The sequence below is a fragment of the Zea mays genome, chromosome 1, assembly GCF_902167145.1.
Source record: "Zea mays cultivar B73 chromosome 1, Zm-B73-REFERENCE-NAM-5.0, whole genome shotgun sequence".
Classification (NCBI taxonomy): Eukaryota; Viridiplantae; Streptophyta; class Magnoliopsida; order Poales; family Poaceae; genus Zea; species Zea mays.
Genome location: NC_050096.1, coordinates 680,744 through 708,346, shown reverse-complemented (window position 1 = coordinate 708,346; position 27,603 = coordinate 680,744). Strand labels below are relative to the sequence as shown.

General features: G+C 46.7%; 1 protein-coding gene across 1 annotated transcript; it reads left to right on the top strand.

Moving 5' to 3' along the window:
* Positions 1–386: 386 nt before the first annotated feature.
* LOC100278565 (uncharacterized) lies at positions 387–27,589 on the top strand. Its single transcript, NM_001350000.1, has 34 exons — positions 387–656; positions 736–820; positions 906–1,012; positions 1,112–1,578; positions 1,659–1,866; positions 1,987–2,316; positions 2,504–2,654; positions 2,739–2,876; positions 3,353–3,434; positions 4,568–4,836; positions 4,924–5,037; positions 5,141–5,379; positions 5,538–5,762; positions 5,850–5,999; positions 16,129–16,266; positions 16,391–16,621; positions 16,703–16,830; positions 19,974–20,094; positions 22,139–22,303; positions 22,749–22,896; positions 23,051–23,151; positions 23,344–23,493; positions 23,818–23,865; positions 23,968–24,075; positions 24,193–24,267; positions 24,888–24,938; positions 25,012–25,155; positions 25,243–25,373; positions 25,533–25,620; positions 26,157–26,216; positions 26,288–26,534; positions 26,623–26,774; positions 26,846–26,916; positions 26,999–27,589. The coding sequence occupies exons 1-34, from the start codon at positions 489–491 to the stop codon at positions 27,321–27,323; spliced, it is 5,415 nt and encodes a 1,804-aa protein (NP_001336929.1). The 5' UTR covers positions 387–488; the 3' UTR covers positions 27,324–27,589.
* The last annotated feature ends 14 nt before the right edge of the window (positions 27,590–27,603 follow it).

Below are 27,603 nucleotides of genomic sequence, written 5' to 3'. Positions count from 1 at the left end.
CGCACAGAGGGGAGGCAGGAGCACGAGATAGATAGATAGTAGAGATTGAGAAATTTGTAATTTTGCTACTCTCAGTTTTGACTTCCTATTATTATGCCATATCGTGTTTATGATTGGTGGGATTATCTGTGTTTATTATTTGTGAATCTGATGACATATTGTCGAAGCCTATAAATGATAATGGCAAAATGGCTGTAGAGATTAAAAAAACAAATGTTGTACACTACGAATGCCAATGCCCGTGTGCATGTTGTTGTCTGGAATCGATAGACACCTGTGATGTGCCTGTGCCCGGTAAAATTTGTGGAACCGTGTGCTCGTTGGCCAAAGCAAACTTGCAGAAAATGAGCAGCAGATTATGGGCTGCGCAGGCTCTAACCCGGCCCAGAAACTTCCCCGCCTCCCCCGCGCTCTTCTTTGTTGCTGTTGTTGTTGTTGGGCAAATCAGTAGGGTTTTTGGTTTCGCCGGTCTTCGCTTCGCTGCCGCCATGGCGTCTCCTCCCGAGCGTGAGGTCGCCGCACTCGAGAGCTGCTTCCGTGCCCTCTCCGCGGCTGACGCCGTCCCAGCGGTTGTCGACTGCGTCCTCGCTTCCTCCGCCTCGTCCTCCCCTTCCCAACTCTTCCACGCGCTCCTCCGTTCCTTTCCTCCCTCCCAGGTTGTTTGATTGTTGGCTTGCTGCAGCTGCTTTCGCTTCCACTTCAACTAACATCAGTTGATTGCTCTCTTCTTCCCAGCGGGAGCAGGGTCTCCAAGCCCAGTCTGACCGTCATGCCGCCATCTGCCACGCCGCGGCGCTCCGCCATTTGCTCGCGCAACTCGGTCGCAACCCCTCACTAGTCCCTTGCATCCTCTTCCTCTCTGGTTAACCACAATGCCTAATTTATCGCTTTGTTTCGGCTTTCAGACAGCCCCCCTAAGGTTAGGGAGGCTCTGCGCTTGCTGCTGTGGAGGGTCTTCCTGCCCTTGCTCCAGGATATCATTGAACCCACTCATCCTGCCCACTTTGACCTGGTGCCTGCTCCTCCCCACTTAACTTATTTTGCCTTGTGTAGCCCCCCCCATTTGCTTATGTATGCATATATGTACCCTGGGTTCGCCCTGGTGTCTCAGGTAATCGAGATGATGTGCAATGCAGTCTCTGACACTGGATGCTGGGACCTGCTTGGAGCTACAATAGTATCATTCTGCATTCGGTCATCTGTTGTTGCCATGGGTTTGTCCGCCGCAGACGCCAACTCTATACTTTACCAAAGTATAATGGAAGCGGATTTTCCTGCGGAGACTCTCTCATGCCTACTACCGCTCTCCAATTCAAGCAGTGTGTTAGCATCATTGCTGGTGGACATGCTGGAGAGGCGAAGGACTATACCTACCTCCCAGGAAGGTGCTGCTGATCTAGCTGCATTGGTTCAGAATTTGACATGGGACCTTGCCAAGTTGGTACTCAAGATGTTTACACATGCTCAAGAGTATCGGTCTTGTGCCACTCGGGTCCTTCTTCAGCCTGTACTCATATCGCTTACAGATGTTTCTTCTGTCACTGTATCGTTTGGTGCAGTCCAGCATAAGCTATCGAGGTTGCTTAGAGTCCATTTCTTTGGCAACTATGCAGTTGTTAACTCAAATTGCTCCAACTCAAGTTATCTCTTGCCTGCAGGTTTGGTTTCCTAGAATGTATATGGAATTCCTGTATTTCTCTATTTCCTTTGGGGCCTGGTGAGCGGCTTGATGCATACAGAATACTCTCTGTATACTTCTCAACACTGAAATCAGGACATCAAGCCGCTGTCTTGGGAGTTGGCATTGTCCAGGAATTTGACCTTAAGAATGTCAGTGAATTCTGGGATGAACTGCGCAGGGGACTGGTGAGCCTTTCCACTGCGCACCATTTTTCATAGTTGCATGTACTCAAATTTGGAATTTGTGCTAGAACGTTGCTGGTCATTGTTATGTTGCAGTGACATCTGTACCTTTCTATACACCAGGTTGACAAGGATTCTTTAGTAAGGAAACAGGCCTTCTATGTCTTGACAATATCACTTAGCATCTTTACCTCTTCATCTGGAAATGATAGCTGCCAGCATTTTTCCAGTAGGAGCCCAGCTGCTTTGCCTGCTCAAATCAAAGCAAATGCTGGGGAAACAAAAAGGGAAAGGTGGGCTAACAAAGAAGCCAAGTCCCTTGGTGTTGGAGAGATGGACCAATCAGGTGAAAATTGCTCAAATGGTCAAGATCGGTGGAAGGTCTTTTTGTTACTCTATGAGATGCTCCAGGAGTATGGCACACATTTAGTTGAAGCAGCTTGGACACACCATGTTAGTTGGTTTCATCATGTTTCTCTTATCAAAAGCTATGAACAATATGTTATTTTTATTGATACTAGCCCTTGATTTAATACCTTTAGTGCTATGTAGGCAAGTGGAAATGGCACATCAGTACAATAATTGTTTATACAGGCAATTTTAGCTTACATTGCGTTGGTTGTCCAAAAACCATATTCAGGTAGTGCGGCTGTTTGAGTGTACGCTACAAAATGACTATCTAAATCACACCTCCTGTGGAGCCTTTCATGCTCAGATGGAATCTTGGGAAAGAATTTTGTACTGGATGGCAGTTTTGTGGGAGCGTGGGTTCAGTCATGAGAATCCTCAAGGTGAATACTGATATATAGTTATCTGTGTTCAATATATTTTAGAATGTTATTTCATAATTTGCCAGCTTGAACATTTTTTTGCAGTGAGATGCCTGGTTATGCAATCCTTTTTGGATATTGCATGGGAACGCTACAAGGTTTGCACTCATATAATTCCAAGGGGTTTTGTGCTCGGCCCTCTGATACGTGGTTTGAATGATGTGGTTCATCATAAGGATTTTGGTTAGTTTTATTCGTTTTACACTAGTTCAATACAACATATTTGATTCTGCTCTCAAAGGAATGGAGCTATTTTTTTGGTGGATCTATTTTTACCAGAGAATCTTGTATTGCTTCATCCATATTCCCTTTCCAGCAAATGTGATTTAAAAGTTTTGTTTGTATTTCAAACTGACCTAGGCTTGTGGGAGATTTGTTAGTTTATCAGTCCTTTCTGTCTGACATAGATTTTATCCCTGATAGGAATTTCACTTTATGTGCTTGTATTTTGAATTTAAGAAAGAGAACTCATCTAGTGACTTTGTTAAATACATCACACCTCCTCTTATTTAGTGAATTATGTTGCTCACAATATCGTTGCTCTAGTCTTTTAGCTTGCTTTTTTTTGTCATCCAATTCTTTTGTCATATTGTTCAATAGTACATTCTTTTTATGAACGCCTTTATAAATTCTCATTTATCTTTCTAAACCGCTTTTAGGCATTGGGGGTGCTTATAGTTCGAAAACCATAAAAGATGCTCAGAGATTTTTCAGAACTTATACCCACAACTTGGCGAGATGGTAACTACTGCCTTCTTATTTCTTGTTGACTGTTTTGATACTTTTGATTGTGGAACTGAGTTTTTTTGGTTCAAAAGCAATACACTTTTTGTTAACTTCTACTGTCTTTACATATATCGAAAAAGTTGCTTATGCATATGTTGTGTCATAAACAGAGCTTAACTAACTGTTTTGGTACTTTTGATTGTGGAATTGAGTTTTTTGTTCAAAGCAATACACTTTTTGTTAACTTCTGCTGTCTTTACATAGATCACTGCTACATGTACGACTACAATGGTAGACTCAAGTACGACTAAGGTCATCTAATGGCTCATCATTCATTAGTTCAGAATAAGAGGCAACAACATCTATAGATTACGTTGGTCGTACTCCAGTCGTACGGGTGGGTCGTACGTGAAGCATTTTCCCTTTACATATATCGAAAAAGTTGTTTATGCATATGTTGTGTCATGAAAGGAGCTTAACTAATGAATCTTATTGCATTTTTGTCTTAATGAAGATCTCTTATCCATTACATAATATTGCCTTTTCATCGCTGTAGCAACTGATAACAGAAAATGCCTTGTGTGCACTATAATGGCTTAGCCTACACTAAGGTTATTAAAACGATAAAATGTTGAAACGCTCATGGGTAAAATTTTGACTTTTAAACGTTTAAACAAAAGTTTAAACGTAGTTTTAAACAACATAGGAAAAATACCAATATATCATAATTTCAGACAATAACATGAAGTTAAATACCAAAACAGAGAGGTTAGTGCCTTACCAAAACTTCACCCATGAGCCGGATTGGACCCCAAAAGTAACTAACAGACTTGGCCCAAAAGTAGCTAATGGTCTAAAACACATGAAACATTGTGTTTTACAGTTTAGAACACCAAAACGCTAAAACACGGTTTCAACCTCTAATTAGAGTTTTGACGTTTAAACGTAGTTTTAATAACAATGGCATACACGCACATGCTTGAGCTGTGAGGTCTTTGTATTTGTGTCTTCAAGGGATGCTTATTTATAACAGTAAATCCTTGTTCACGAGTTTACATGCTACTCTTTAGTATGGTTTCAATTTCTGAGCCCTTGCAATTGCAGTGTGGTACTGAACCACTTCTGTTGCATGCATGCGTTCTTTACAGTGACCGCATACATCTGGTTTGGAGTCTGGCTTCTGCGGCTAAGCAAGATTCATTTGGCCGAGCAGGATTGATGACTCTTGCATCCTGTGTTGCTTCATGCACACGTCAGTCAGAGACAAATGATGTGCCATGTGCTATATCTGGGAAAGCAGTGACCAAATGTGATGGATGTGTACCTACAGAAGTTAGGCCAACAGATTTGTTAGATGTCTTATGGATTCTCAGTGAGAGGAGTAAACAACACTTTAATCCAAAGTATCGTCTGAAAGGTTCTACTCTTCATCTCTTTCTCATCGAGAAATTTTGATAAGTGACAGTTATGAATAGACAACTTGTTAACTTGAAGTCCAGTGCAGTTTGTGAACAGGTTATCCAAGTTGCAACATCACTGATAAATGCCACTGAAATTCCACTTAACCAGCTTCTGCATTTCATTGCCACAATTCCTCGAGAGTTCACTGATTATATTGGTATGTACACAAGACAGAAGGGACCTTTTTTTAAATATGTCCTTTGATATTGTCTACAACGCCGTATTAACATTGGCTCTCACTGCTATCGTGTGTCCTTTAGGACCATTGAGAGTAGTAGTTCAAAAATGGTTTTTTCAGAAGGAAGAATGTTCTCCTGGTGACACTTTGTTGAGTAAGCTGATCGATTTCTCTGCCACCTTCGTAAGTCAAAAACGGAATGAAGGTTCGAATGTTTTTGATGACGAGGATGTGGATGCATGGGAAGCTGAAGCAAGGAGGTGGGCTAGAACCCTTCTTCTTGTAACCGAGGAGGAGGAACATTTGAAACGAATCTTCAGGGTTTGTTTTTTTCTGTCACTTGCTTGAATATATACTTGTAAAACAATATGATCTCTATATTGTGCTCGGGTCTTGAACTTCAGCTGTGCGCTATCTTTTTCTATTGCCCTTGTGTGTTTCAATTTATCTTTGGTTCAAAAAGGTAATTTTCATTGCAGTTTTTGGAGGCATATGGCTACAAGCTCTCTGAGCAATGTCCCAGTGGAGATTTCATACCCATAAAATTTTTTATCATTGTTTTAAGCTTCATTGAGGAACTTGAGCTGAGACAGAGAAAGCTTGTTTGCCGGAGTAATACAATCTTAAGAGGTTCAGATACATTAAATGGATTAGTGCTCGATGATCTCAACAAAATGTTCACAGAATCACTTTTGCTAATTTTGGTAACCCTCTTTTTTTTTTCAAACCATCACTGAGTGCTCTTTGTGTGTCAGGCTTTTAATAATTGCCTTCTTTAAATCTTATCTCAGGAAAATATGGTGGCATTCAGTAAACTGTCTTGCTCCATTTTCTGGTTAGATGTGGACAACAAGGATTTACCCCCTTCTATCAAAGGAAAGCTTGGAGGCCCAAGCCAGCGTCGTTTGGCTACCTCCATTACTTCTTCAGTATTACAGGGTGTATGTTCCGTCCTGTTTTTTTTTTCTTTGGTTTGCTTTGTGTAAAAGGTTCCATTTCACATGTTTCACTTAATCTTTCAGATATACTGCATTACTACTATCTTGATGTTTTTGTCTGCTGTGCTAGTCCAACAAAGTTTTCTTTTCTACTGTCCTTCAATTTTGGTTCATTGTAATGTTAGTTGCAGTAGTAGCGATTGTGATGTGTACTCTGCAACAGAATACATCCTATATATGACGGTGTTATCAGCTGGTGTTCTGGTATTTGTCTAGTAGAATTGTGCACAGGGATCCTTTATAGTAGAGTAAGTTTGACAGATCAACCAACATTTTAAGGCTAATAGTCACAAACGACCAACTATTGTGCCCATTTTAGAGACCCAGTAATGCAAACAGTTATTGCTTCACTAACCCACCATTTTTGCTTTGTACTGCTGTATGCTAGTTGGTAGCTTGAGCTCACATGTCACTATGTCAGTCTCACCATTATGTAGTTAACATTGTGTCACCCTTTGATCAGTGTTTTAAAGGCGTTGCCTAGGTGTCCAGACGCTCAAACAATCCGAGGCGCCTTGCTCGCCTACCTCGCCTAGGCATCGCCTAGGTGCCGCCTAGGCATCTAGGCGGTGGCCAATGTCTTGTCTCGCCATACCGTCTTAAGAACCATCCCTTTGATACTTTAGCTTAAAACTAAAAACCTGTTTGGAGAAAACAGAAAATCATATTTTTCTGTAGAATAGTAACAATTGCCATTTTCTCATACTTTTTCTATTTTTTACTCAGTACATAGGATGAATATGAACATGAAACTTTATATGTACAGATAGAGTCCGATGTTATAACCTTCCTTAAGGTCCAGCAATTGTGAAATTACCAGATCAAATTCTTGGAGATCAGCAATAAATCCACTAAATATGTAGCTAATGAGATTCCAACTGTGGCTAGTAGACACAAAACTGATCCCATTCGATTGGATCATCCACAAGTTGTCATTAACGATTCTTATATTGATTTTGTACATACATGGTGCAACGTATTTGGTGATTGTATTTGATATATCCCTTGTACTAGGGTTGCATAGGGTGTTTTTGGTTTGAGGGAAGGTGGGATATGTTAGAGCCATTCCTACTTTGGGGCATGGGATAATCCCATATTCCCATTTGCTTGTTTGGTTGCGTCATTGGGATCTTGGTTCTTTGTTTGTTATGAGGGATAGGCAAGATTAGGATGATTGGGTTTCTTGTTTGGATGGATGGATTGTAGATAAGGTGGATATTATTAGAGAAGGTATGCCACTGAAATTGTAGCTATATTGCATTGAGCCTCATAGACTGATTATAAACAATGCATATGAGTATAGGACTAACACCCTATGTTAGTAGGTAATACTACAATTCATATCTATATATATGCTACGGTGGGTAGCTTGGGCAGCATGAAAAAAGTCTAGCCCAACTATTGCTACAATGCCCAATAGGGTTGTATGGTTAACTTTAACACCCCTCGCAGTCTGACATCTCTAGCCACAAGACAAGATATCCAGACTGGATCTAAAGTCTAAGAAGACTCAATGTGGAAGACCATTGGTGAAGATGTCGATGAACCGCAAAGTAGTTGGCACATGGAGTACCTAGATATCACCAATGGCGATACACTCATGAACAAAATGGAGATCAATCTCAACATGCTTCATCCGTTGTTGGTGAACTGGAATGGAGGATAAGTAGACAACACTCACGTTATCACAATAGACCAATGTGGCATGACTGAGAGGACCACGAAGTACACCAAGTAACTGACGGAGATTGGAAGATTTTGCAACACCATTAGCTATAGCACGATAGTCGGCTTCTATGCTGGATTGAGAGACGACGTGTTGTCGCTTCGAGGACCAGGAGACAAGAATGGTACCGAGTGTAGAAAGGAGAGATGTATTGCATTGAGCCTATAGGGAGAATATATAGGAGTACATGACTTGGGCAAGAAGGCTATCCTAGAGATAAGGTTATCCTAGATACAAGGAAGATTATCCCGGGATTACAATCAATCCTAAACCAACCATATCAGGAGTTGCCTAATATACTCTAACATGCCTAATATACTCTATGGGGAATAGTCAAGAAACACACATATGATAGTGGGGTGCTAGTTTGTGTGGCGCGATGGAGGACACGTCAGGATAGCATGTGGAGCCGAAAACCCTAATGTGGGTGTAGGTGGGGTGGACGCCTTGCAAAACAAGGTGAGGAGTATGTAACTGCACTGCATGTTTTTTAGGGGGTAGAAGATTGTTGACGTGTGACAGTGTGAAGAGCATTGACATAATAGGATAGCAACATGGATGAGTAAGGTGCAAACAACATTAATAGTGGTGCGGATAATGCACTTGATCTTACCATTTCGAGGTGATTGTTGAAGTGTATAAGTGGATTGCCTACCTTCTCCTAATAGCTTAAACTTTTTGGTTGAATTGGTTAGTGCGTCCACTCTAACAGTGATGTATAGGGAGTTAGGGACAAGACATGCGCAACACGGCCCTTTCGAGAGAATGAAAGGCCGTGTGGTGGAGTTGTCAAACTCACGCTCGTTATCACATTGAATGCTCTTGTTGGTGCATTCGAACTACGAGCCACATAAGAGAAAAAGTTAGAGAGTGGAAAACGTCTTTGACTTAAGGTGTAGGGGAAAAATCCAAAGATAGTGGGAACAATCATTAAGAATAACCAAGTGATATTTGTAACCAGAAACACTCACTACTGGGGAGGCCTACATATTATAGTGAATTAAATTTAAGTCTTTGAGAGCTAGTGAAAGGCAATCTAGTGTGACGACCTAGTTGACATGAGTGACATATCGAGTGACTAGGTATTTTATTACATGAGAATCCTATGAAGAGCTTCGCGACTAGGATGACCAAGACAATGGTGCCATAGCATGAGTGACGAAGCAGTAAGGAGGGCAATTGCTGGGGATGCTGGTAACTGGATGGTGTAAAGCGACCTAGGGTTGTTTCACCTAACAATGACTCTCCTGGGAAGCAAATCTTTCACATTGGTCAAAAGGGCCAAACTAGATGGAACAAGAATTGGTAGTGGTAGACTGGTGAACAGAGGTAAGGTTCTTAATAATACCAGGTATCACAAGAATATTTCGAAGATGAAAATTAAGAGTTAAAGCTCAGAGTCAGAGGAAAGGCATGATGGCAGTTGCTGATGCAGTAGCGGAGGCGGTATAGGTCAAAGGCATGCCACACGAATTAGTTATATTGCATTGGGCTCCATGGGCTGATTATATACTGTGCCTAGGACTAACACCCTCTGCCAGTAGACAATATTGTGGGAAACCCTAACCCTAATCAGGGTTGGGAGTTGTATTAAATAGCCAAGTAGTAGTTGGGCCAGGCCCATCACACAGGGGTATACAGGTAATTACAAGAGGACTAAGCCAAAACCCTAACGAGGTTCTAACACCTCCACGTAGTCTCAACTTTTTTCGTGTACATATGTTGAGACTAGATCGAAACTCGAGGAAAACACTCGACGACAACCCCTTGGTGAAGATGTCAGCAAACTGTGACGTGGTCGGGACGCTGAGAACGCGAACGTCACCGACAACGACACACTCGCGGACGAAGTGAAGGTCGATCTCCACGTGCTTGGTGCGCTGATGCTGCACAGGATTGGTGGAGAGGTAGATCGCGCTGACGTTGTCGCAGTAGACGAGGGCAACACACTTGAGGGGGTTGTGGAGCTCCTGGAGAAGCTGTCGGAGCCAGGAGGCCTCGGCCACGCCGTTGGCCACAACGCTGTACTCAGCCTTAGTGCTGGAGCGTGAGATGTCGGGTTGTCGCTTCACGGCCCAGGAGAGTAGGAGACGAGGTTGGCGCCCAGGAACATGGTGTCACCGAAAGTGGACCGATGTATGTTGGGGCAGCCAGCCCAATCAATGTCGGTGTAGACCACGAGCTCCGACGTCGGGGAGGGTCGAAATAGTAGGCCGTAGTCGATGGAGCCACGAAGGTAGCGGAGGATTCGCTTGAGAGCGGTGAGATGGGGCTCTCGTGGGGTGTGCATGTGAAGGCACACCTGCTGGACGACATAGGCAATGTCGGGCTAGGAGAAGGTCAGATACTGGAGAGCGCCCGTGAGGCTCCGGTAGGCTGTCGCGTCGACGACCAGTGGCCTGTCGTCCTAAGAGAGCTTCACTTGGGTGTTGACAGGCGTGGAGTAGGGCTTGTAATCGGACATGCCATCCCGCTCCAGGATGTCGAGAGCGTACTGGCGCTGTTGTAGGAAGAGACCCTGAGGTCGCCGCATCGACGGTGATGCCAAGGAAGTGGTGGAGAGGCCCCAGGTTCTTCATCGCGAACTCCCGCTGAAGAGCGACAATTGTGCGCTGAAGAAGATCGGCGCTGGACGCCGTGAGCATGATGTCATCGATGTTGAGCAGGAGGTAGACGGTGTCGTCGTCGTGTCGATGGATGAACAAGGACATGTCCGACTTGGCCTCGACTAACCCGAGGGAGGCCAAGTAGGCGGCAGGGCGACTGTACCATGTCTGCGACGCCTCCTTGAGGCCGTACAAGGAGCGGATCAGCCGAGCAGACCATATCCTTACGACCGGAGTCGACGAAGCCGGTGGGCTAGCTGCAATAGATTATCTTTGTCAGAGTGTTGTGGAGGAAGGCATTCTTGACATCGAGATGATGGACCGCTCAGTCCCAGGAGAGGGCGAGGGAGAGGACGACCTGAACGATGACGAACTTGACGACAGGGCTGGAGGTCTCGTCATAGTCCACTCTGGGGCACTGGGTGAAGCCTCGAAGGACTCAACTGGCCTTGTAACAGTCGAGCGAGCCGTCTGAGGTCAACTTGTGGCGAAAGACCACATGCCGGTAACCACGTTGGTGCCTAGTGGGCGCGACACTAGGTCCCAAGTGTGGTTAGCCAGCAGGGCCGCGTACTCCTCCATAGCGCAACACCCGTGGGGGTCGGCGAGGGCGACAGACGGAGGGAATTAGATAGGTGTCCGGAGTAGCATCGACCGTCAAAATCAGCCGATCGACGTGGCGAAGAACTTCGGCGGCGCGGCGAGTCACCATCGGGTGAACGTGGTCGGGGTCACGGTGGATGGAGATCGGGTGGTACATCGGTAGCTCGGCACACGCGCGAGCCGGTGGGGCGGTGGGTCCAATGGAGTGTTTGCCCGCGACGGCGGTAGATGTGGGCGGGGTCGGCGAAGCGTGCCAGAGGTGGCGCAGGAAGCGGGGCCGCGCATGGCGCAATTAAAGGCGCGAGCGGAGGTGTCAGCGTCGCGTGTGGCGCGAACGGGATCGACAGGATCGCACAAAGAGTGGGTGGGGTGGACCTGAGTGGAGGAAGGACAGGGTCGGAGTCGAGGAGGGAGTCAAGATCGGTAGGCGGGGAGGAGCTAGCGAGGGGAAAGACATTCTCGTCGAAAACAACATGGCGAGAGATGATGATGCGTGGGTGAGGAGGTCAAGGCAGCGGTACACCTTGTGGTCAGGGAGTAACCGAGGAAAAGACAACGAGAAGAGTGAGGTGAGAGCTTGTGGGGAGCGTTGCCATACAATGCAAAGTGGGGGGTGGGGTGACTCACTGCCTTAGAGGGAAGGCGATTGAGGAGATGAGTAGCAGTGGCTAGGGCCTCTACCCAGTAGCTGGCAAGGAGAGATGCCTGGAAGAGGAGGCAATATATCATGTTGGGGGTGGTGCGAATGATTCGTTCGACCCGACCGTTCATTGGATGAGTTGTAAGGGCACGAGAGACGCAACTGAACGTAGTGGGAGAGAGAAAGAATGAGAGGCGGAGTTGTCGAACTCTCGGCCGTTATCGCACTAAAGGGCATAGACCGTACGACGAAACTGGGTGGAGACCCAGGCGAAGAAGAGTGAGGGTGGGAAAGGTGCCGAACTCTAACCACAACGGAAAAGTCCAAATAAAATGAGAGAAATCATCCAAAATCACCAATTAGTATTTATAGCCAGAAAGACTGAATACAGGAGATGTCCAAAGATCACAATGAACAAGATCAAAAGCCTGCTCAGCCCTAGAAGTGGTACTTAAAGTGAGACAAGTATAACAGCCTAACTGACAAGCATGACACGGACCCTCAAAATGTCCCCTACTACAAGAAATGTCGGACTATTGGTGAACTTAGTCATGACGTCAGGTCCTAGATGGTCGAGGCAACGATGCCAAGTGGTGGAGGAGGTGATAGAGGCCAGGACAAGCAGGGAGGACGTGCCAGTGGAGGATGGTCGGAGCGTGTAGAGGGGCCCAAGCTGTCACATCGGGCGAGAAGGGCCTTGTTGGCTAGATCCTTAATAGATAAACCAAACGGGTCAAACTCAATAGAACAAGAATTGTCGGTGGTAAACCGACGAACAGAAAGAAGGTTATGAGCAATATGGGGAGCTACGAGGACATCATTGAGACAGAACGGTCCTGACAGAGCTGAGGCACCTACTGAGGTGACCAGTAGAGTGGAACCGTTCTCAACAACGATGGAGGAGGGGTGGGAGGGATGTGGGAGATGGGAGCGAGATAACGTGTCCACAGTCGAGGTGGTGTGGTAAGGAGGCGTTGTAGTCGACCACCCAATCAGAGGGGGCGATGTCATCGCCATGGTGCTGAAGGCGGAGGCTGGGTCCCACCCTCTAGCCATTGAGGACCAGGGTGTCAGGGTAGGGGCCCCCCAGGGGCGGGAGTGGGCCGGAGCCGCCTGAGGTACACCGTAGGGTGGCATCGTCAGTAGAGACGACTGAGGAGGACGCTGTAAGGGGGCACCTGTGGCCCGGGCCCGGACACATGGAGATGGTCCTGGACCAGGGGTTGTAGAACGACGACCATGTCGGGCCGTCGCCGCGATCAGAGGGCCCACCTCTGGTGGACCCATCGCTCCTGCGGCCGTCCTTGTGGGGATGGCGACCCCCGTCGGTGATGGGAGCCAGACGAGGAGACCCAGAGGTGGTGACGGTTGGAGGGCGAGTAGGAGCCCCTGTCTACGAAGGACGAGGGGCCTGGCTCGTAGAGAGCGCCTGACCACCGGAGGGCGCACTGTAGAGGGTCGTGGCGGGGATGGGTGTCTCGGTCTTCAGGGTGAGCTCTTCGAGGAGAAGCTCATTGCGTACGACGTGGAAAGAGGGGACGAGTATGTTCCGCTTGATGAGAGCCTTCAGTTGGTCGTAGCGGGGGCTAAGGCCACACAGAAAGTTCAGCACCGGGGTGCGGTCGGTGATGGGCTCGCCGAGGGCACATAGAGAACCTGCCATGCCCTTCATCCGACGACAATACTCGCTGACAGACAGGTCCCTCTGGGGAACAGACAAAACGAGGCATCGAGGTGGAGTGCACGAGCCTCCCGGTTCCCGAGGAACTGGTCCTCGAGGGCGAGCCAGGCTTGGCGAGCGATGCCCTCGTGCTCACGGACAATGTCCCGGAGCTCGGCGGTGAGAGTGCTCGTGAGCCACGAGAGGACCACGCTGTCCATCTGGAGCCAAGACGGGGACATCGGGGCAACGCCGTCGTCGAGAATGTGGTATGCGAGGATGAACTGACGGAGTGTGATGAGCACTTGATCACGCTAGCAGTAGTAGTGAGGGGACACCGGGTCCAATACAACGGACACAAGGGACCGTATATTTTGACACCAACGTCCTGAGCGTGGAGAGAGGCGATAGTGTCGGCGTCGAGCCTGGAGGCGTGGGGAGCCTCGGGGGCCACCGGGGGTGGCGTAGTGGCACACTCGAGGAGGAGACGTTGAGCGGTGGCCAGCTGAGTGGTCAAGGCGGCGCCCATAGCGTGCTTTTGCTTCTAGGCGAGGGACGCAACACACTTGAGCTCTTGAGAGGCGACCACGATAGCCTGGATGGTGGCGAGAGCCACGACCAACGCGGAGGATGCGAGCGGAGAGGCCGACAAGGACGCGACGAGTTCGGCTCACGCGGGTTCGGCGAGGGGGGCACGGTGGGTGGGGAAGCCGGGAGGGGATTGCTGGGTGGGCTGCGCAGCAGCGGGCAGACGCGGACGAGCCCGCGCCCAGGCTGGCAACTAGGTGTAGGGGCTGCTAGCGTGTTCCATGGGAGGAGAGGGGAGGTGGGGGGGGGGGGGCTCGACTGGGGCAGGGAGGTGCCAGCGGCGGGGGCATGGTGCCAGCGACTGGAGGTGGGAGGGGGAGAGAGGCAAGGAAAAAAGAACCTAGCTCTATACCATGTGGAAAACCCTAATCAGAGTTGAAAGTTGTATGAAATAGACCAAGTAGTAGTTGGGCCAGGCCCATTACATAGGGGTGTATAGGTAATTACAAGAGGACTAAGCCAAAACCCTAACGAGGTTCTAACAAATACGATATAATTCATATCTACGTATATGCAGCGCTGGGTAGCTTGGTCGGCAATAAAAGAGCCTAGCCCAACTACAGTTACAAGGCCTAATAGGGTTGTATGGATAATTCTAACATAAATATGATTACCGCTTACCAAAGTTGGTGAGCTTACCTTTATTAACATGACACAAAAAGTGCAAGTTTCCATACATATCCATTTCTAAGACAATGATATGTATGATGTATCCATATAAGGAGTGTGTTGCATAAAAAATCAGAATATAAAGTCAAACTCAAGCAATCACTTTGGAAAAACATCTAAAATACTTTGCAAGACAAAAACGTAAGATAAAAAAAGCATACTTTCATTGGGTTTTCTCCTCTAACGCCTAACGGCACATGCTTGATCCATGTCAACACTTGGATGGGATGGTTGCCAGGGACCATCGAATTGGAACGAGGTAAGGTTGCTGATTACAACATGGTGCCTTTTTTTGGCTGGATTTGCATGGTTGTGTCCTTGCGATGGTACAAAAGCTCCGAACAAAGCCGAGGCAGCAACCATAACATGCTAGTAGACTACCGAGGGAGGTTATTGATGAATTCATTGTTTACAAGTCGGGCGACCAGCTGGTCGAGCTAGAGCAGCGACCAGGCGCCTAATCGCGATTAGGGCGACGATTAGGATACCTAATCGGTCCTGGTCGACCTCTGGTCGTCTATTAGTCGTCCTATAGATTTATGGACATATGTATATGTATATAACTATATATAAGCAATAATGCTAGTCTGCATTTCTGCAATACTGCAATAGAGTGACATTATATGAGTCTTTACTCTTAAAAAGTTGTAACATACTGAAACTGAAAGTAATATAGGCATAATTAGTAGCAGTAATTCAGTAAAAGTGTAAAACAGAAACTGAAAGTAATATAGGCATAAAACTAAAACTGAAAACAGTAGCTACTGAACTTAGTAGCAGCAGAAGTGCAGAACTGAAAGCAGAAATTCAGATGACGAGCTCATCTCGACTCAGGGTGACTGATGTTGGTCTGCTGGACTGGAGAGTGGAGATGCCGCCGGTGGGCTACAGACGCTGCCAGAGAAGATGACTGGAGCTTGGAGCAGCCGCCGGTGACTGGACCACTGGATGCCGATGACTGGAGCTGGACAATGCCAGAGAGCAGTAGGGTTTACGCCTGAACAAAGGCTGGCGGCTGGCAGGTTTTGTGTTAGGCAGGGGGGTAGGGTTTCGGCTGACCAGAGGCAACATATATGTTGCTACTGTAGATGGGCCAAAAAAATGAGTTAAGCCCATTAGCCCAGTATAAACGCGCAGACGTCAATGGGCGACCAAATTCCTAACGATCGGACGATTAATCACCCAGGTTGACGACTAGTCGGACGACTTGGAAATCTGGTCGCGTCGTCCTTCTAATCGCCAACTAACAGGCGACCAGCCCGACTAATCGCGATTAGTCGGACAACTTGTAAACATTGGATGAATTAGTATCTGCATTGTCCAATGGATCTCTCCGGTGCAAGCAGCACAGGCAGAGGTGGCCATTGATGGGATCTGCTTCTCTGTTGTGTTTGGATCTGGTCTGAGGTGGGAGCAAGGTACAATCCATAAGCTGGATGGAGAAGTGAGGATTACATGGTGTCTGTGGACGGATGAGGATGCCGCTGTGCTGGTCCAAACACACCTGTTCTTACTTATTTTGAAGTACACCTCAACACACAGTTGCTTTGGTTTGACAAATTCCACCTCATAATTCACAGATTTGGTCAATGCGATGTGTTAGTTCTGTTGCCTCATGGTGTAATCCTTACAACTCCGATGATTCTGTTTCTTCTGCATTTTCCGTGCTATGGGACTTCTATTTGAATGTTACCCATCACTCCACTATTGCCAATGAGGTATGTTGCTATTTTAAACAACTTTTTACTGATTTACTTAATTATTCTTTTTCATTGTCCTTTCTGTTAGCTTTCTTTACATAAATTCTAAAGTCAGTCTTTCTCTTTTTTTCCCCTGTACAAGATCGGAGCTGAACTTCACCTGGCAGCTTATGAAGCTCTTGCCTATGTTCTGGCAGTTCTATCTACTGCTTCCAGTACTCAGTTTTTGGATTTTGTGGAAGCGAAGCAGACAGATCAAGCCCACAAGTTTTCATTGGACATTTTGGTCACCACTTTCCTTGACAACATCAACCATCTTCTTACAGAGGGAACTCTGACGCGAAGCAGAAGAGCTGTTTTGATGACTTGGAAGGTTAGGATAATATCTTGCCTCTTTTTGCAGTACACAAAGAAGTCAGTTTGGATGGCTCCTAATTCTTAATTTTTATTTCAGTGGCTTTGTATGGATTCTCTTCTATCTATTTCAAGCTGCTATAGTGACAATGAATCTCAAATGAAGAGGTTGGAACCTTTATTTTCTGATTCAACCCTCCGATGCATTTTTCTTGATATTATCGAAAGGTGAGCCTGGTACGACTGTGTTACATTTTAGTCCTATGATTTCTTAAATTTACATTAATTATGACATCCAATCTCATTTCAGTACTCTGTTATCTGTTTATTTGGGGAGCCTTGCATAATTGAAAGCTGCAAGTTTCTTGTATTATTTCTGTTAGCTTGGTTAAAAATTTGTAGCTTTCCTATTATTGGAAACCCTAACCCTAACAGGGGTTGGGCAATCTATTAAATAGACTGGAGTAACTGGGCCAGGCCCATTACAGAGGGGCGAGACAGTAATTACACAGGGAGAACCCCAAACCCTAATCGGGTATTCTAACACCCCTCCGCAGTCACAACTCTATCATGTACAGATGCTGAGACTGGATCGGAAGTCTAAAAATACACTCGACGGGAACCCCTTGGTGAAGATGTCAGCGAACTGCAACGTGGTGGGGACGCTGAGAACCCGAACGTCACCGGCAGCGACATTCTCGCGGACGAAGTGCAGGTCGATCTCCACGTGCTTCGTGCGCTGATGCTGCACGGGATTGGTGGAGAGGTAGACCGCGCTGACGTTGTCGCAGTAGACGAGGGTGGCGCGCTGAAGGGGACTGTGGAGCTCGTGAAGGAGTTGCCGCAGCCAGGAGGCCTCTGCCACGCCGTTGGCCACGACACGGTACTCGGCCTCAGCGCTGGAGCGAGAGACGACGGGCTGTCGTTTGGCGGCCCAAGAGACGAGGTTGGCGCCCAGGAACACGACGTAACCGGAGGTGGACCGGCGCGTGTCGGGACAGCCAGCCCAGTCAGCGTCGGTGTATTCCACGAGCTCCGACGTCGGGGATGGTCGAAGTAGGAGGCCGTAGTTGAGGGAGCCGCGGAGGTAGCGCAGTATCCGCTTGAGAGCGGTGAGGTGGGGCTCCCGCGGAGTGTGCATATGTAGGCACACCTGCTGGACCGCTTAGGCGATGTCGGGCCTGGAGAAGGTGAGGTACTGGAGCGCGCCGGTCAGGCTCCGGTATGACGTCGCGTCGGCGACCGGAGGCCCGTCGTCCTCAGAGAGCTTTGCCTGAGTGTCGATAGGCGTGGAGCAGGCCTTGCAGTCAGACATGCCAGCCCGCTCCAGGATGTCGATGGCGTACTAGCGCTGGTGGAGGAAGAGACCCTGAGGCCGGCGCTCGGCGGTGATGCCGAGGAAGTGGTGTAGGGGCCTCAGGTCCTTCATCGCGAACTCCCGCTGAAGGGCGACAATCGTGCGCTGTAGAAGGTCGGCGGTGGATGCCGTGAGTACAATGTCGTCGACGTAGAGCAGGAGGTAGACGGTGTCGTCGCCACGCCGGTAGATGAACAGGGGCGTGTCCGACTTGGCCTCGACGAAGCCGATGGAGGCCAAGTAGGAGGCGAAGCGACTGTACCATGCCCGCGGCGTCTGCTTGAGGCCGTACAGGGATCGGTTCAGCCGGCAGACCAGATCCGGACGATCGGCGTCGACGAAGCCGGTGGGCTGGCTGCAGTAAACAGTCTCCGTCAGAGTGCCATGGAGGAAGGCATTCTTGACGTCGAGCTGATGGATCGCCCAGTCGCGGGAGAGGGCGAGGGAGAGGACGGCGCGGACAGTGGCGAATTTGACGACGGGGCTGAAGGTCTCGTCGTAGTCTACTCTAGGGCGCTGGGTGAAGCCCCAAAGGACCTAACGGGCCTTGCAGCGGTCGAGGGAGCCGTCCGAGGTCAGCTTGTGGTGAAATAGCCACTTGCTGGTGACCACGTTGGTGCCTGGTGGACACGACACCAGGTCCCAGGTGTGGTCGAGGCAGTCGGTCGGGCAGGGCGTCGGGTCCTGCGGCTCAGGGAAGGGAGGAGGGAGGAGGAGGCAGGGGCGGCGGCGGCTGTTACCAGCGAAGCAGCGGGGCACGCAGACGAGCCGAGCGAGGCGGAGGAGGGGAGATGGCGCGCGGCGCGGTGGTTGGGGCGAAGGGTGGCGCGGCCGGCGGCGGCAAGAAGAAGGGCTCTGTCACCTTCACGATCGACTGCTGCGGCTCAGGGAAGGGAGGAGAAGGCAGGGGCGGCGGCGGTTTTTGCCAGGGAGCAGATGGGGGGCGCCGGCGGCGCAGGGGAGGGAAGCACCGGCGGCTGGACAGGGGAGGTGGCGGCTGGGAGATAATTTTTTTGGCTCTATACCATATTGGAAACCCTAACCCTAACAGGGGTTGGGCAATCTATTAAATAGACTGGAGTAACTGGGCAGGCCCATTACAGAGGGGCGAGACAGTAATTACACGGGCAGAACCCCAAACCCTAATCGGGTATTCTAACACCTATGTCAACTGGATACCCTTTTTGTTCATTCTAGAACATATGAACTCAATACTATTGTTGAGCACCAAAAGAGGCCGGACGGTCTGCGCCGCGGACGGTCCGCAGGTATAGCCTGGAGTTCGCGATCAGATTAACTCGGGCGAGTCCTTGTCCCGTGCGTGTTTATCCAACTAACTGCACGAGAATATGTTGAGCTACGCCTAGGAATGGGTCCGGAACTCCCACTATATATATGAAGGGGTACAGTCGATTGGAATACAACACAATTGATCCAAATCAATACAATCTACTTTATTTGCTTCGTTCTTCATCGCATTAGGAGGAGTAATTCAGACCTAGTTTAGCTTTTCCCCAATCCCAAATCTTCATCCCTCTTTGACTCTACGTCGTCTAGGGACGTCCCGGCTGGCCTGCCGACCCCGGGGCACCCCTGGAACTCTCCTCTCCGACGGAGTCTCTCCTGGGAGACGAGTTCTAGGGTTTTCCGAGGAAGAAGACGACTCTGCGCTGTCACAGACCGTCCGTTGCGGCGTAGAGAGGAGCCGCTCTTCCAGCGAGGTCACGGACCGTCCGACCCTCGGCCGTGGAGCGCTCCCGCAGAGAGCACCGCTAGGCGGTTCACCCCTAGTGTTTGCCCCCAAATCGGAGCCAACAACTATTTACTTGAAGGGGCAACTAGAAATGCTAATGCAAAATATTGATTTGTTTTTCTAATGCAAATTGATCCTGTATTGGAACACAACTATCTACTTATCATTCAAAGTTTTTCTTTTATGCTAATCCTTTAACTTAGATTATCCTGAAATGCGCTGATTTTATTTGTACTTCATTTCTTTTCTTAATCTTTGCAGCCTTGAAAACACTGGTGAAAATTCTGTCTTATCTATCTTGAGATGTGTGAGATCTGTTTTGAGATTGCTACACCTGAATGAGGGCAACACAATTTTTTCCTCTTTAGGCATCAGCTATGAGGTAATATTCGTTCTCTTCTGTATAACTATTTATTCCCAAAGCATACTCTCTTTTGTTCCGTATTATAAATCACTTTAGCTTTGTTTGTCAAACTCTAACTTTGACCAAGTTTATAGAAAATGCACCAAAACGTCAACATCATATCTGTTTCAATAGATTCTCCAATAAGTAAGTCTTGATAGCACATTTGTGCCTTTTGATGTTAATTTATTTTTTCAAAAAAACAGGGTCGAAGTTAGAGAAGTTCAAGTAAGGACAAAATTAAAGTGAGCTATAATGAGAGAACTACCTGTATGGCTGTAAGGTCTTGTGAAACTCAAGGAGTGTTTGGTAGGGTGGCTTACCCTTTGTCCAGGCTTAGATAATACTAGTTTTGATTGTTTGGATGCCTGACTAGCTTCTAAGCGAGGCTTGAGCGAGCCAAAAAGAGTGTTGGCGCCTACATTGCCGGAAACCCTTGAGGTCTGCGTTTCCACAAAGCTAGGCATGTATAAGTGTAGTGGCCCACATGTTAGGATTTGGCTCACCTCCTTGCTCCTTTGTGTCTTTGTCGAGATCTGTATCCACCATCGACATCTTCCTCGCGAGCACCACAACCACGATCGGCTCACCTCCTCTTCTACTGTCGTCCACCAACGAGCGTCGTAGCCACCGTCAGCTACACCAAGCTCCGCCGAAACCCTCACGAAATTCGCTGGCCCCTGCATGAGCTTCGCCAGGTCCCATGCGAGATCTGCCGAGCACCACGTGAATGTCGTTGACCATCACACAAGCTCCATCGAGCACCACTATGCCCCACGTGCGCGCAACCATGACCTTGTTCCTCCCCGGCTCCACCATTGCTCGAAGACGACGATGCGGCCTCGTGAGGACGGAGGAGTTTGAGGTTCGTCTCCGCCTGGCCATGGCTTTAGCCTCACCACATTAACATCGGGCACAATCCCTAGCTCCACCCTCGTCGGCCATGGATTTAAGCTCGACGCTGCTATATATGATGCCCACCAAGTGTTTGATAGATTGTGTGAGGTAAATTTACCATGGCAAAGATGCGATGATTCAATGCAAGCCAAGTTGGACAACCAAATACACATTTATAATGCAGGCTTCGACAAACCACACAACCAAACAATTGCATTTTGTATAGCACTAGCCAGGCATTGACTGGCCTGGCTTAGAAAACTAGCCAGGTTAGGATAGGCCGGGCAACCAAACACACCCTTGTTCTTTCTATGGTGCTAAAAACTTCAAATTTTCTTTTGTGACACTGTGTCTGAATTTTTCTACTATATAAAGCACCATTTTTCACGGTCCCACGGTTTCCACCATCAACGTTCTTCCCCGCATTTAAATTGTAAAAAAGCTAAAATTATGCACAAATGGTGATTTGAACCATGTTTGTTCCACTTCTCCTGGCATCGGCACACCCATGTCCCGCCGTGTCACTGTCTCATCAGCTGGCTTCCGCGAGACGCAACACCAGTCTCTCGCTTAATTCTTGTGGCTTTTGCGGTCGAGATGAGTGGGAGATCCTATGTTGCGGTCTTGGATGTGCTCACACGCCCTGGAGGCTGCATTGACCGGCGCTGGAGGTCACGCACCCCTGGCCTGGAGCCGGCCGCGGCTCTGATCTTGTGCCTGCTGCCCTGGACTGGCGGCCACCTGATCTGGAACCCACGCGGTCCTCTCCTGTCTTCTGGCTTGTTTCAGCCACAGACATTTTGGTCACTTTCAGATCATTCTGACAAGAATGGGCCGCATTTTTAATGAAGATCTCTCATAGAAGCGACGGTTGTGTTGTATAGGACACATAAATTCGAACAGTGTCGTACAAAGAATTTTGAATTTTCAGGGCCATAGAAGGAATAAGTGAGTTTCAGAGGTCCACAGGTAATTCTTTCATCTATAATGTGGAACAGAGGGAGTAGCAAGTTACAATAAAACTAGATGCTAGTTTGACATTAGATTATTGCTAGTTCTTTCCTTTTTAAATTTACTGGCTTCTTTAATTGCAGTTGCCATTCAGTATCTTTTTATCTCTGTTCAGATGATGATGCAATTAGCAAAGTCTTCCTGGATCTTGCACCTTAACTGCAACAAACGCCGAGTGGCTCCCATTGCTGCACTACTATCTGCAGTATTGCACCCAGCAATATTTTGTAATTTGGAAATGCACCAGACAAATGAAAAAGGGCCAGGCCCTTTAAAATGGGTCAGTTGCGAGTTCTCACATTGTCTTTAAGATATTTTACTGTTTTGGATGCAACACCACTCTTGTTCTTTAACTGAGTGGTCAGCATACAGAAATGTTTAGCTGCTGATCTGCTGTTTTGTGCGCATTAGTTTGCTAGTTCAGGTCTTTCTAATATGTTCCGATCCTCAAATTTTATAGTGTAAAATTTAGAGCCCATTACCACCACTAGTTTCAACTCTAGCCTACCCCAACTTGATAGGGACTAGAAGACATTGCTACTGTTGGTATCCTTGAATAAGGAAATCATTCTTCTGTCTTCACTTTTTTTCTCGCATCGTTGCTACATGTTCATTTACTGATCTGCCCATGACCTTAGTGCAATTCACTTAGAATTACAAAGGTGTTTTAGTACCAAGCTTTTCTTGATAAAAGTGATGCAATTAACTCATCTATCTGTCTTCAGTTTGTTGAGAATCTTCTTAATGAAGGCTCAAAAAGTCCTCGAACTATTCGCCTAGCAGCTTTGCATTTAAGTGGTCTATGGTTGATGTACCCAAAAACTCTTAGATTTTATATGGAGGAACTGAAGCTGCTCTCGTTATACGGATCTGGTATACTATTTCAATTCCTTTCCTGCTAATTCCTGAGTATTTTCACCTTTTCCAATGTGCTTGTTGTTTCTTATTGTATTAATTAGCGTTTAACAATGTGCTTGATGTATATCATTATATTCACTCCAATCAGTACTTCATATATATTGAATAGTGGCATTCGACGAAGATTTTGAAGCTGAACTCTCTGAAAACCATGAAGCAAGATTTGAGGTTTCCATGCTAGCACAAAGTCCTGATCGTGAATTCACAGAGGTAACCTCATTTGAAATTACGATTCTAGCTATTGCATTCCTAATTTGTTTACCTTCATCAGAACAAACATCCGTATGTAATGGGATAGTACACCAGTGGAAGTTGCTGATTCTTCTGTTTTTTATTTAATATTACAGATGAATGGGAAGTTTGATCATTTCACATTTATTACAATTGGTGATGTTATTGCAGGTGTTCATTAATACAGAATTATATGCTCGTGTTTCGGTTGCTGTTCTCTTTCATCAGCTTTGGAAACAAATCAAAGAACATAGTATATTGGAAACTGAAGAAGCTCTTGAATGCGGCAAACTATTTCTACTAGAACTTCTGGACTCAGCGGTATTGTTTGAGTGTTTTCATATTCATAACTATTTTATATGTAACTATACATTTCTATCTTAGATAGTGCTGCCTGAGGTTTATGTTTTCTGTCCAGCGTCTTGTTTTCGACAGCTAGTGTGGTACTATTGTGCTGAACCTTTTGGATATTTTTGTGCATTTTAACTTGGACCTGCAATGGGCCCGATCCAAGTTAGCACCTTTCTATAATATGGTCAAATCCTTCTGATTTGCCTACAATTTTTATTACTTCACTTCCAAAGCACTTCAAACTTCACAAATTCGTCTTGCTCTGACTCTTCGGTTTACACTTTTCTCCAACAGGTGAACAGCAAAGATCTTTCAAAAGAACTCTACAAGAAATATAGCAGTGTGAGTCTTTTATTCTGTGTGATTTTTGGGTGGTTTTACGCCTTTACTATTAATGTCTCTGATATTTTGTATCATATTTCTGAAATCTTTACATTTTGCTAGGTACATAGGCGTAAAGTTCGTGTGTGGCAAATGATATGTGTTCTATCACACTATGTAGAAGATGATATTGTTGGAGAAGTGACATCTAGCATTCACATCTGTCTTTATGTAAGAACTTTCAATAATTATTTATGCTTGTATGAGTGGAGAGTGGACTATTAGTTTACTTGTGACATGTGATGGATGATTGTTTGCATTTCTGAAAGTTTTTGCATGTTTGTGCAGAGAAATAATTTGCCAGCTGTCCGGCAGTACTTGGAGACGTTTGCTATACTCTTATACTTAAAATTTCCAACCTTGGTGAGATCTCCCTTCATGCCACAGCTGTAGAAATATGCTAATGCACACTCTTTTATACATCCGCACTGAGCGGTATTCAGTAATTATCGGTAATGACTGAGCGGTATTCACTTATTACCGGAAATTACTGAGTGTCTTTTAGTAATTACCGACTGGTTGAAGCTTCACCTTGGGTGACGAATAGCGCTGGGGTGCTACTCGGGAGCCTTAGCTATCACACTAAGAGCCTTTCGCTCTCTTGTATATATAGGCAGCCGAGCTACAATTAGGATGGGCATGTCTCCTATCAAATGCTGAGAATAACTACTCCCTGTGTCCCAAAATTAAATTCGTTTTGGCTTTTTAGTGGGTTCATAGGTGTATGTATTCTATATATGTGCCTACATTCATTATCATCTAGTTGAATATAGACATAAAAATTAAGAGCTAAAACGAATACTATTTTGGGACGGAGGGAGTACTATTTATAGCCTATTACTCCTATAACTGGATTCTGAAAATTATCTAGTGAAGTCTATGAACCTAGACACTATCATGCACCTGCTGTACGCATGATTATTTCCAGCACAAAGTCTTATCATCTGTAAGTGTTGATGTTTCTGATGCACTTTCATGCGCAGGCAGAGGAGCAACTTATTCCTATTTTTCATGACAAAGGGATGCGACAACAGGTAAAAATTTCCGCCAGATACTCAGATGTCTTTCTACTCTTTTCTGTTTATTTTATCTGTCTCCTCTGTGCAGGCACTATCTTCATATGTTTTTATAGCAGCAAACGTCATACTTCACTCAAGACAGTCCGTCCAGATATACCACCTGAATCAATTGCTTCCTCCAATACTGCCGTTTTTAACATCCCATCATCACAGTTTACGTGGTTTTACTCAGGTAAAACCATGTAATTTGAAGTTTCAACGACCATGTAATTTGAAACTTTGTTGAAACGTAGAAACTGAAGGTCCATTTATTATGCAGCTTCTTGTCCATTCAGTGCTATCGAGGTTGTGGCCTACTCTGCATCCCGAAACTTCAGAAGATGCAGTCTTTGAGAGGAGGTGCTTTCAAGAATTGAAAGATTATTTGGCAGAAAATTCTGACTGTGTTAGGTAATACAAATACTAGGTTCTTTTATAATAGTGGTCTTGGCTGTGTCCTGATATATGGAGTTAGTCTGGATTCTGAACCTTGGTCTTGTTTCTTTACACGTACTTGCTAAAGCTCCGTTTGTTCCTCCAATGTCTATAATTCCTGTCTTCTGATTTCAGGCTTAGAGTTTCAATCGAAGGTTTCCTTGATGTCTTTGATCCCAATGCATCTGGGACCCCCCCTGGAATATTTAGCGCCCGTCCTGAGGTTTATATATATTATCTACTTTATTATTAGCATAATTTAATAGTGACTCATGCAAGACAAAATATAGGACCATTTAGTTGTTTCACATGATGGAATAAGTCTTGAGCATCTAGAGGACAACAGTCGCTTTTGACTGTCCTCTGTAGTCCTTTAGCATCTAGAGGACAGCTTGACTGTCCTCTGTAGTCCCTTTAGCATCTAGAGGATAGCAGTCGCTTTTTGACTGTCCTCTGTAGTCCCTTTAGCATCTAGAAGACAACAGTCGCTTTTGACTGTCCTCTCTAGTCTCTTTAGCATCTAGAGGACAATCCTGTTGTATAGTATGTGAGAAGGTGTGGTAGTGCAGCCTCTAGAGGGCTATAAATATAGGTCTCCAACCCTTAGATGGGTATGACATTGTGTAGTGTTTAAGGAAATAAACAGAAAAATTGCCCCAACTCATAGTGTTATCCTCTTGATGAGAGTTAGAGTCCCTCTACTTACATCACATAGTGACTGAGGTTTGTATAATTCTGAGTATTTTGTTCTCTGCGTAGGTGTCTGACTTCGAATGTGTTCCGGTGTCAGTGATGGAGCGTGTGATTGAGTTCCTGAACGTAAGCACTTCGAACGTAGACAAAGCTTTGCATTCGTGAAGCTGCTGCAAGCTAAAAGTTTGCTATTTCAGGATGTGAGGGAGGACTTGAGACAAGCTATAGCAAATGATACAGTAACAATCAAGAATGAGGATCTCGCGGTGGGAGAGCATCACAAGAGTGACGAGAGCGTGTCTGAGATGGTAAAAACTGGTCAAGAGGTACTTGATTTCCAGAAGAAAATAACACCCCATAGGGGGGACTCCGAGCAAGCATTGAACTTGAACACCAGAGGTCATTCAGGCGTTGGTGACGAATACATTTCAAGAATAATTTCAGGTATCCATCCATGCAAATTTGTTTGTGTCTATATTGTTGTGGCGTTTTGATGGCACTTTACTCGTTGATGGGTCTGTTGCGGTTGCAGAGATGGAGGAAGATGACCAAGTTTTCGACCTAGCGCTAGAAGCAAGATTGCATGCTGCGGAAACGATCAAGCAGAGCCGGCAAGAACTGATCGTGGTTGCGTCATTGGTGGAACGCATACCAAATCTTGCGGGGCTGACGAGAACGTGCGAGGTATTCTTTTTTTTGGGTGACTTGGTGTATCTTGTGGGGGACATTAAATCTCGCCTGCCTCTGCCTGACAGGTCTTCAGAGCAGCCGGTCTGGTTGTTGCCGACAAGAGCGTTCTTCAGGATAAGCAGTTCCGGCTGATCAGGTTTGTTTGGCTGCTTGATTGTTGATAGCATGATGATGGCATGCAGCTGTTGATGGGCCCCGCCCTGCCCTGCGCATTGCAGTGTGACCGCTGAGAAATGGCTGCCTGTGACGGAGGTCCCCGTGGACAGCGTGAAGGCTTACTTGGAGAGGAAGCGGGGCGATGGTTACTCGGTGATTGGGCTGGAGCAGACGGCCAACAGCATGCCTCTGGACCGGTTCGGGTTCCCGGACCGGACGGTTCTGGTGCTGGGGCGGGAGAAGGAAGGCATCCCCGTCGACATCATCCACATTCTGGACGCGTGCGTGGAGATCCCGCAGCTGGGCGTGGTGAGGTCGCTCAATGTCCATGTCAGCGGCGCCATAGCCGTCTGGGAGTACACGCGTCAACAACGCAATCAGCGTTAGCTTGTTGCTTGTTTTTGCTCCATTGACCATTGACGACGAAGACTACTACTACTACCTGGGAGGGAGAGTAGAAATCAACATGCAGCACTCACAGGAAGGAGAGAAAGACCTGGGCTGGGCTGGGCCGACAGTAATGAACGCTAGCCCACCTTCCTTTCCCACCACCAAGACGTACAAGTCAGACTATATTACTTCATTTATTTGTGCTAATATCGTAACGTTTTATTGTGTAAGCAATTTGGTACTTGAAGCCTGCCTGCATTTGGATTTGGAGCGGCAT

What these genes read in the sequence shown, in the direction of transcription:
- LOC100278565 (NM_001350000.1), top strand. Translation starts at nt 489, where the DNA reads ATGGCGTCTCCTCCCGAGCGTGAGGTCGCCGCACTCGAGAGCTGCTTC. An exon ending in CAGTCATGAGAATCCTCAAG is followed by an intron (nt 2,655 to 2,738) that starts GTGAATACTGAT and finishes ATTTTTTTGCAG; the next exon opens with TGAGATGCCTGGTTATGCAA. An exon ending in CTGATCGTGAATTCACAGAG is followed by an intron (nt 23,152 to 23,343) that starts GTAACCTCATTT and finishes ATGTTATTGCAG; the next exon opens with GTGTTCATTAATACAGAATT.